We start from the raw sequence: 10,856 nt of genomic DNA on the forward strand, positions 1-10,856 counted from the left end.
CTGCAATATGGCAACGATACATGATAAAATCTCAAACACACGGCTACCTTTAACAATTGTCATTTTTAAAATACTTTTACAATAGTCCAAACGTAATGCTGTTTAGTTGGCTAATGCAGTGTTGCCTTGTATGGCAAGAAGTGCAAGATTTAAATTCTTTTAAAATGACTAACAGGAGTTGGAACAACTTGATCTTGCTTGACTCAAACAGTGTCCTTGTTAGAGGTGGAAACTTGGATTCAAGTGGAGTTAGAACATCTCTCTTGCTTCATCCGCTGTCCTCGCCAGAAGTGGAAAATTGAATTTGAATGCTCACTACTGCCTTATTAAATTAATTAAATACATGGTTTAATGCAAATGCAATGTTGCCGAACAGATTCAGTGGGCCAATTACGATGTTAAGTCTGCTTTGAAATGTGTTATGTTTCACCGAATATTACCTAAAATAACCCCACTCACTTCACAGGATGGAATTCCCTGTTAAAACAACCTTTTACCTCGTGGAAGCCATCCAGGGTGAAGGGCGCTATATACAACAACAACAACAAGATTCCATTTATAGAGCGCCTTTCACATCGGGGGGACGTCCCAAGGCGCTGTAAAGTTGGGTCAGGACCCGAGCATTGGGGGGGGAAATGGTCAGGGTGAGGGGAGGGAAGGCAGGGAGCGAGGAGGGGGTAGAGAGTCGAGAGGGGAGCTGAAGGCTCGGTCAAAGAGAAAGGTCTTGAGACCGGCCTTGAAGGAGGAAAGGGAAGAAGCAAGGTGAAGGCACTGGGGGATAGAGTTCCAGAGCCTGGGGGCTGAGAGGCTGAAGGCCCGGCCAACGATGGTAGGGCGGTTGGGGCGGGGGATGTGGAGCAGACCGGAGCCAGAGGAACGGAGGGTCCGGGCAGGTAAGTAGGGGGATAGTAGGTCAGAGAGGTAGGAGGGAGCAAGGCCGTGAATGGCCTTGTAGGTGAGGATGAGGATCTTGAATGTAAATGCAAGTTGTTGTTTACTCTCGGTGCAGAGGCACCAGGAATCCTACCGTTTTCGAGGAGGTCTTTTTCAATGTCATTGCTGCTCTTTGTGGTCTATGCGTAAGACCGTTTGTATTGGAATGAACAAGACTTCTAACAAAGCTTTAAATCCACTTCACCCCTGCCCGTACCCTCCGTTCCTCTGGCTCCGGTCTGCTCCACGTCCCCCGCCCCAACCGCCCTACTATCGGTGGTCGGGCCTTCAGCCTCTCAGCCCCGAGGCTCTGGAACTCCATCCCCAGTGCCTTCGCCTTGCTTCCTCCCTTTCCTCCTTCAAGGCCGGTCTCAAAACCTTTCTCTTTGACCGTGCCTTCAGCTCCCCTCTCGACTCTCTTCCTCCTCCTCGCTCCCTCCCTTCCCTCCCCTCACCCTGACCATTTCCCCCTCCTCTCTCCCTCCCTTCCCTCCCCTCACCCTGACCATTTCCCCCCTGCTCGGGTCATGACCCAACTGTGCAGCGCCTTGGGACGTCCTCCTGACGTGAAAGGCGCTCTATAAATGGAATCTTGTTGTTGTTGTTGTTGTTGTTTTGGAGTAGTCATCAGTAATCTAGTACCAGAGGTCAGTAGGAAGGAGAAGCATTGGAGAGTCCAAGATGATTTCCTCTACTCTGTGACACATGGGGATTTTCAAGATTTGTAAATAGCAATTCTCACAGTATCATGATGTGCTTTTCCAAATGAACCACTGGATCCAAACTCACTTGAAATCTCCGTGAAATTGGATTGCAGCCAAAGCAGGCATCCAATATTTGCAAATCCTTTTTTTCACTATTCTTGCAAATTATCCCCTTTCCCCCAATGACCTCGTAAATGGCAAGCGAGTGAAAGCCGCTTATAACATGGGCTGTTTTCAAAACAAACAACAAAAACCTAAGATTCAGTGGGACTCCGAATGGTCTTGCGTGCATGCTTTCTGTTAAAGTGACCACAGAAGTCTCACAGGAAGACACTGTACAAGTTCTGATAATCATGTACTGAACAAACGGAAGCGCGCATTGACTGCAGACAAAACTATTTTGTTTTTCCATTTAAAGAGATTTTTTTCATATCCCTACTAAAGAGAAGTTCAATTTTTTTTAGCAACTTAACTGGGAATATTTTGTTTATTTCTGACCTTCTTGTAGATGCAGATCAAACTTCCGGTACAGCCCCGATGGAACTGCACTCTACTGTTTGGGTCAGATTTTAATTACTTTTTTTATGTGTTGAATGTGCACTGTGTATTAAACTTAATTGCATCTCCCTGCTCTAAAATGCATTGGCTTTTATGCAGTTCCTGCAGTGCAGATCAGACAAATGGCTTAGTAATTTGACACTGAAATGACAGTATCACAAAGAGTGAAATGTCCCTTTTCACAAGATCAGTGAAGAAAGCCCGACGACTTGTCCCTCTGGATCACCCACCTTGCCATGCTCTGTTCAAGCTATTTTTGAAATGAGCCACCCTCCTACCCCTCTCCTCCCTGCCCTCCACCCCTCCTGATCCCACACCTCGACATCAGGCTCTGCCACTGTTAAGCGGTCCGAGATGCTATCTCATGTGAAAAGTGTTATTTAAATAATAATAATAATCCTTGCATTTGATGTAGCACCTTATCACAGCATTGAGACGTCTCAAAGCGCTTCATGGGATATACTGTGGAGTGAGTGACCATTTTTATTATTTGGGGGTATGTGGTAAGTTGTTGTTGTTAAATCAAGAAATATTCAATCAAGAACATTTATTCTGTTGGCCAACCAAAAATATTGATCTAAGGGATCACTTCTAAACTACCACTGACGAACATTGACATTTGTTGCCCTGTGTCATCAGCAATATTATCTTCATATCAACCAAACCAAAGTCTGCAAAGCCTAAAAGCGCTCAACAAAATTACAAGAACAAAAGAGAGGACAACAACTCTATTGGAAAACTTTGATATATTCCATTTCATAGAATCGTAGAATCCTACAGCACAGAAGGAGGCCACTCGGCCCATCATGCCCGTGCCGCCTCTTTGAATCTGTGTTTTTTCCCCGTAGTCCTATTTCGAGAAGCAAATGCAATATGATGTAGTTCCCATGTCACGCAATTTCAATGCAGTGCTGACAAAACATAATACTCCTTACAATTGGTTGAGAGAACGTCTCAAAGTACTTCACAAAGCATTTCTAAAGTGGAGTGACTGCTTATTTGTGGGCTAACAATGTAGCAGCCAATTTGCACACAGCAATGTCCCACAAACAGCTATGAAGCGAATGACCAATATTATTGGGGAATTACTAGGCAGGATAGAAACTCTCTTTTCTTGTCAAATAGTGCCATGCAATCTTTAACGTCCACCAGAACAAGCAGACAGGACTGTGGTTTAATGTCTCATCCGAAGGCACCGCCTATGATGCAGGACATCCACACTACCTACATTGGAGTGTCAGCTTAGACTATGCGAATTCCAAGTCCTGACGTATGTTTTGAGCTCACAATCTTCTGACTCACAGGCTAGACATTACCATCAACTGAATCAGAGTTATACAAAAGGTCCATTGTCAGTTTTCCTCTTGTTTTCATACAAAGATTATGAAAGTAAGATCATGGGTCGGTGAATCTAAATACAGAGCAATAAACGAGCCAGAATTTGGTATTACAGGAGGCGCAATTATCACTGATATTCCCACATCATACCCAAGGTTTATGTCATTATTATAATCCACAAAATGAAAAATATCAACTTTAAATAGCCATTCGAGTATTTTACACATTGACATTAAAAGTGTTCCATTGCTCTGGCATCTTATCTTCGGTATTCTTCACACTCAAAATATGTTTATCTCTGGTCTACTAATCATTAAAACACTGTGAGAACCACAGGAACGCTATAAACTGGCAATCGGAGCATTGCTAAGCCTCTGGTTCATGATGTGTGTATCCTTTGTGTTGCTCTCATGCATTGACTTAAATATTCTGTTATGTCCATGCAAGACTGAAGCTCAGTACAGAGTCAAAGTTCATTCAAGCTACAAAAACACATTTATCATTTTGGACTATTACAGCAGATCACAAAATGCAATCTGCTTGTAATAAAGGAAAAGGCTTGAGCCTGCTGAGCTATACTTTGTGCTGGAACAAGATTCAGAGAGATAAAGATCCTTATCTACATCCACAAATGTTCTGCCTAACATTATTTATACAGTAACAGTTATTCTCATTTACAAGACCACTTCATTAAGAGGCACTAGCATATCAGTAAATAGAATATTTGTCTATAATCAGCCCAAATTGAAATTATGAAGAGACACAGCCCCAAGACACAGAATTGCTTGTAATCAAAAGCATAGATGTTTAAAATAGTCTGATACTATTTACAAACTAACTATCGTCTACAATAAATCCAACTGCCTTCTTTTTAAAAAATAGGACTCGTCGTGTTTGCTGAGAGCAAGCACTGGAGTTTTAGTTGGTATCAACACTGAATCTGAGTGAAAACAGCTGGTTGCACATTGCAGGGTTATTGCTCATCGGAGTCCTGTAACTCAGTGGTTAGAGCACTCGCTTTGCAAGCGAGAGACCTGAGTTCAATTCCAGGCAGAGGGCGAAACCTTGGGCAAGTTTCCTTACTCCACACAGAGCCTAATAATAATCCCTCCAAAACCCAAAACAATAATAAATTGGTCATTTTCAATCTACGACTGTTTGTGGGACATTGCTGTGCGCAATTGGCTGCCGCGTTCGCCCACAATTATACAGTCAATTCACTTTACAGTGTGTTCTGTGAAGCGCTTTGGGACGTCATCCCGACGTGAAAAGCACTATATCAAATGCAAGGATTATTATTATTATTATTATTATTATTATTATCTTTTAACTGCCCTCCCCCACAGTTCTATGTAAGCACCTTATAGCATGTAACTAAAAGCTAGTCATGATTTCTACAGCGTGATGGGATATACTGTGTGAATCTACGATGTAAAATATATAGACACTCAGCAATTACTTTCTTTACTATCCTGGTTAGACTGAAAAAGTCGCAAAAAGGCCATTTGTAAATGATGTGATCATCAAATAATAGTTGTCAATGTTGGAAACAGAATATTTCTCCACTTGGGACACTCAGCGCCAACGTATCACAAGCCACATTTAAAGTTAAGCTCTAAGGTCTGGCAAGCAACTGGAAAGTTCCTAGTGTTCACAATGATAATCTGTGTGGATTTAATTAGTTAAACTCCAGCAGTACCCCAATCCACACTCTGGGGTGCCCTAAGCTTGGCTCTTAAATTCCTTAAGCTACTAAACTCACAGTAGTAAAATAAGCAGGATGAATCCCTTTGGAAAGGGAATGTAACCTCTACTCCAGACAAGGGAATTTCCATGCATATTTTGAAGTCTTAGACTCTTAAGCAGGGTGATGGGTTTCTGTATGTGTCAGATCTCTGGATGACCAAAAAAGTAAAGATCCTTCTGCTTGACCTGGAAGAACAGTCTACAGCCCCAGTGTGACTTTTTATTTCTTACACCAATCTTCAGTGATAATAATAATAATCCTTGTATTTATAATAATAATAATAATCCTTGCATTTGATATAGCGCTTTTCACGTCGGGAGGACGTCCCAAAGCGCTTCACAGAACACACTGTAAAGTGAATCGACTGTATAGTTGTGGGCGAACGCGGCAGCCAATTGCGCACAGCAATGTCCCACAAACAGTCGTAGATTGAAAATGACCAATTTTATTATTGTTTTTGGCTTTGGAGGGATTATTATTTCATATTTGTGGAGTCCTGTAGCTCAGGTGTTAGAGCACTTGCCATGCAAGCGAGGGATCTAGATTCGATTACTGGCAGGGCGAAATGTTGGGTAAGTTTCCTTACTCCATCCGCCTCTGTTTACTTAGCAGTAAGTAAGAATCCAGTTGTTAGTTGATTGGCGGATCCCTTTACCGGGCGTAATAATTCCTTCAAAAAAATAATAACAATAAATTGGTCACTTCAATCCACGACTGTTTGTGAGACACTGCTGTGTGCAATTGGCTGCTGCGTTTCGCCCACAAATATACAGTCGATTCACTTTACAGTATATTCTGTGAAGCGCTTTGAGGCATCTCAAAGATCTGATAAAGCGCTATATCAAATGCAAGGATTATTATTATATAGCGCCTCATCATGTCTTCGAGACGTCTCAAAGCGCCTCACAGAATACACTGTAAAGTGAATTCACTGTATATTTTGTGGGCAAAACAGTACCAAAAAGATTGACAATTGTGATATAGTACAAGGTTTTAAGTTTTATTGTTGTACATGCTAGCTATTCGGTTGAGGTAGGCTCAATGTATTTCATATTAAATTCATTAGACTTCCATCTGGCAAAGAGAAGAGACTATCTTCCAATCACACTGAGCTAGATCTGGGTTCAGGACAATTGGCATCCAGTGTCTCAAGCGATACCTCTGCAACATTTAGTTCTAATGCGCTATTGGACAATACGAGAATAATGTTCTATGGTCACCAAATGTATCAGAATAAATATTACTTCCAGTTGACTATGTACAATTGAGAAGTGATGAATGACAGATATCAACAACAACAACAACAACAACAAGATTCCATTTATTGAGCGCCTTTCACGTCGGGAGGACGTCCCAAGGCGCTGTACAGTTGGGTCATGACCCGAGCAAGGGGGAAATGGTCAGGGTGAGGGGAGGGAAGGGAGGGAGCGAGGATGGGGTAGAGAGTCGAGAGGGGAGCTGAAGGCACGGTCAAAGAGAAAGGTCTTGAGACCGGCCTTGAAGGAGGAAAGGGAGGAGGCAAGGCGAAGGCACTGGGGGATAGAGTTCCAGAGCCTAGGGGCTGGTTGGGGCGGGGGATGTGATGTGGAGCAGACCTGAGCCAGAGGAACGGAGGGTACGGGCAGGTAGGTAGGGGGATAGTAGGTCGGAGAGGTAGGAGGGAGCAAGGCTGTGAATGGCATATCATATGTGGACCTGCAAAAGACCTTCCTTCTGATTGTTTGTGGGACATTGCTGTGTGCAAATTGGTGGTCGCGTTCACCTACAAAATATACAGTCAATAGACTTTACAGTTAATCCTGTAAAACACTTTACGATGTCTTCCCAATGTGAAAGTCGCTGATATCAAATACAAGGATTATTATATCATCAATTATCATGATTCTTATTCAGAATGACTTTGTGTTAATTATTTTTTTGTTTGCTCTTACCCTCCCCCTTCTGCTCTCACCATCACACAATTGAGCAGGAGAGGAAAGTGACCTCATCTTGGGGATCTGACACTATATGTAGTTAAACGAGTTTATTGGATGAAATGGGGTGACTTTCCCTGATCTTCAACATCTCTCTCTTAAGAAGCACTTCTCTGAGGCATTTGCCTACAAAAATACAGTCACTACACGGAAGCAGTTTGAAACATCTTCCTGACATGAAAGACATTATATCATATGTAATGATTGATTATTCATTATTATTATTAAAATAACATCAACAATAATAAACAGACAAGATGATCTATTCGAGTGAAAATCCAGCATGTTCATTACCATGGAGCAAACTCTGCATCATTCCACTCCAATGCACTAACAGTCTACTATCGTGACATGAAATTCTATACATAGACTATGCAGGAATATTAGAGATACTAGTGAATGAGATACTGTAACTCAGAAATCTTTTGCACAATTTTGCACAGATGAAGTAAAATAAAAGAGTGATCTTCCCATGAGTAAAATATTAGCATTGCTAATATTTAGCATTGCTAATAGTATTAGCATTGCTAATATTTTGCCATTGTATCTCCATTAGATTCAAATACTAGTTTCTTTGTGTGCAAGAATTAAAAGCACATGTTTACAAATGCAACTAAAAACTTTCATCCCTTGAAATGATTAATGGCGGTCATCAACCTTTAAAAGGTTACTTGTCATTTCCTGCACGGCCTCCTAGATTTTAGTTTGTAAACTGAACTCGGTTGTAAACTGATGTATCAATAGTGATAGCAATCTCTACAGAGTGCAAACAATGCAGTCACAGAAACAGACATTTTCTGCACAAAATGGAACCATTTGACCCATTATTGTCCGTGCAACGTAATCTCAGCAAACATCGCACATGCTTTGCACTAAAACATTTCCGGAGCAGATGGTCGTCACTGAAGGAGTTCAGTAATTTACTCAAAGAAATGTATTTACATACCAGCATGGACGAGGCAATAATGCTATGCATTAAAGTACCAGCAAACTCTTCCTGTAAACCTTTAAGAACTTAAATAGTGTAGGAAACTATTATACACGATTTTCTGAAATGCTATCACTTTAGCCACCAATGCCGTTGAGACTGACTAGTAATGATCTGAACTCTCTATACCAATATAACATACTAACACGTTAAACACATACTAACACATACTAACAAAAATGTATATGGGTGAAAATTCAGTACTGTAAGGTTAGTCTTAAATCATAGTATGTCATTTTACTTGTTAAAGCTTGTGTTACTCTGCTCTCCTCTGATTATATGGAGAAGATTTGAATCCTATGCAGTAGATACTCAGTGCACTGGTAAAACTCCACCCAAATTCCCACAAAAATAGACTTTCCAATGCTGATTCTTATTGTAAAATTAGTTAAGATAGTGATCAATGAGCAGAGCCATCATGGAATATCGCATTAAGAGATGTGGGAATAGTTCCAATGACTGACTTGAACACTACCGACTTTTACAGCGATAACAACAAGGGATTCATTTGAGGAATTTGAGCAAATTATAGGGCCTGGTAAATTAAAGACTCTCCAACAGCACAGACATACAGAAAATATGCTGGGTTCAAACACAGCTCAATTCTGCATGAGTTAACAGACCAATGCAGTCGGCTCAGTATTCCTGCACTAATGTGGGAAATAAGAAATAAGACAAGACTTCTTATTACTGCAGTATTCAATGACTCTTACTGAAAGTGTGAGTATGTGTGTGTGGAAATACTTGTTAGGTGATGTAAGCTAAACTACAGTGATTTCCTCTCCTCCCCAAAGTCAAATCGTCCAACATTTAAAGCTAATACCTTATAAAATAGCCAGATGGATGGGTGAGGTATGGATGGGTGACATATGGTAGGGTAAGTCCCACTGATGGAACCATACCCCAGTAGACACAATTACCTTCAGGAGAGAATAATCAGTGAAATATCTGGGGGGAAAATATCAGGTTTGTAACACAGTAAAAGGAAAAACAATGACCCACTAGTTTTGTTTGCAAAATATAATCACAGATACCATTATTTCATAATACAACACACCAAATGCATCCTTTTTTCCTACCTAAGCATTGCCTGCAGGGAAATTACATTCGGAAAGAAAAAATAATCCAGAATAACACTTACCTTCTTGTGCCACTGTTAATGACAACTGTGTTATTACAAGTAGGAGGAAGGTCCCTGTGTGCACAAAGCTCTCCATGTCTAATACTAAACACAAGTCTCTCTGCAAATCAAAGGGCATGCAACTAGCCTAACATCAACTCAGCATGTTCTTTTTCCCTCAACAACAGGTCCAGTCCAAACAGCAATCACAGTTCCTCTGAAGGAGCTTTAAATAAGAAGATTTTCGCAACCCTTTAGACCCTGCCTCCCTGAAACCCGATCCTTAGATTGGCCCTCTCATTTTCCATTCTGGGTTTGACTGATACTAGTTTAGTAAACTACAAAACACATTATACTAAATGTGTCGAAATGAGTCACCAGTACAACTGCTTCTACAGATGTTGTCAGAACTTTATTTCTAATAAAGTCTTAAAGTTAAGGAAAACAATTACTCCTTGGCTCAAGCTAATATAAGCTCTTAAACAATATCAGTACTTACAGGGTCTGCTGTTCAAAGTGCAGATTTTCTTCAGTCTTTGATGCAGATATCGTTGATGCAAATTTCCATCTGTCTTTCCTCCTACAAACGAGAAAGAATATACTTCTGTTTCTGTTGTCAAGAGTCAAGAGTCAGTCAAATCATTTTAACCTTTAAAGTATGTTTATAAAAGGGAAAACTTGTCCAAGACCAAACAATCAGCTTAACTAACCGTTTCAAGTGATCCTCAATTTTTATTGACAATTTTTTCCCTTGTCTCTCCCCCACACAACCATATTCTTCAAAACATGGCCAAACACCAATTATTCATATGTGACCAAGACAATGAGGTCCAATCTGTGCTAATAAGAATTCCTGCATTTGATATAGCGCCTTATAATGTCTTTGAGATGTCTCGAAGGGCTTCTCAGAATATACAATGCGCACTCTGGGGTCTCCTTTTCGTAATGATCATCTGCAAATCAAATGCTGCTAATAATAATCCTTACATTTCATATAGTGCCTTATCATGTTTTTGAGATGTCTCCAAGTGCTTCACAGGATATTACTTGTGGGCGAAACGTAGCAGCGAATTGCGCACAGCAGTGCCCAACAAACAGTCGTGGATTGAGTGATCAAATTATTATTTTTTTGAAGGGATTATTACCTCCGGGAAAGCAATCTGCCAATCAACTAACAACCGGGTTTCTGTTTACTGGTAGGTAAACAGAGGCGTGTGGAGTCAGGAAACATGCCTAACGTTTCACCCTGCCCAGGAATCCAACCTAGATCCTCTCACTTTCAAGACAAGTGCTCTACCCACTAAGCTACAGGACTCTTCTTAGTGGGATCTAGAATAATAATAATAATAATCCTTGCATTTGATATAGCGCTTTTCACGTCAGGAGGACGTCCCAAAGCGCTTCACAGAACACACTGTAAAGTGAATTGACTGTATATTTGTGGGCGAACGCGGCAGCCAATTGCGCACAGCAGTGTCCCACAAACAGTCGTAGA

The 10,856-nt window shown here is 41.0% G+C and overlaps 1 protein-coding gene across 2 annotated transcripts in view; it reads right to left on the reverse strand.

Annotated features, from left to right (window-relative positions):
• The window catches only part of LOC103176524 (collagen alpha-1(III) chain), a 47,436-nt gene extending 37,862 nt beyond the window's left edge, over window positions 1-9,574 (reverse strand). For both annotated transcript variants that reach the window (XM_042336148.1, XM_007890130.2), the window contains exon 1: window positions 9,383-9,574. In XM_042336148.1, the coding sequence (XP_042192082.1) occupies window positions 9,383-9,500 (118 nt within the window). In that variant the 5' untranslated portion in view covers window positions 9,501-9,574. The remainder of the gene's footprint in view (window positions 1-9,382) is intronic.
• Between the last annotated feature and the right edge of the window lie 1,282 nt (window positions 9,575-10,856).

The sequence above is a fragment of the Callorhinchus milii genome, unplaced genomic scaffold (genome assembly GCF_018977255.1).
Source record: "Callorhinchus milii isolate IMCB2004 unplaced genomic scaffold, IMCB_Cmil_1.0 Scaffold6, whole genome shotgun sequence".
In the NCBI taxonomy this organism is placed as follows: domain Eukaryota; kingdom Metazoa; phylum Chordata; class Chondrichthyes; order Chimaeriformes; family Callorhinchidae; genus Callorhinchus; species Callorhinchus milii.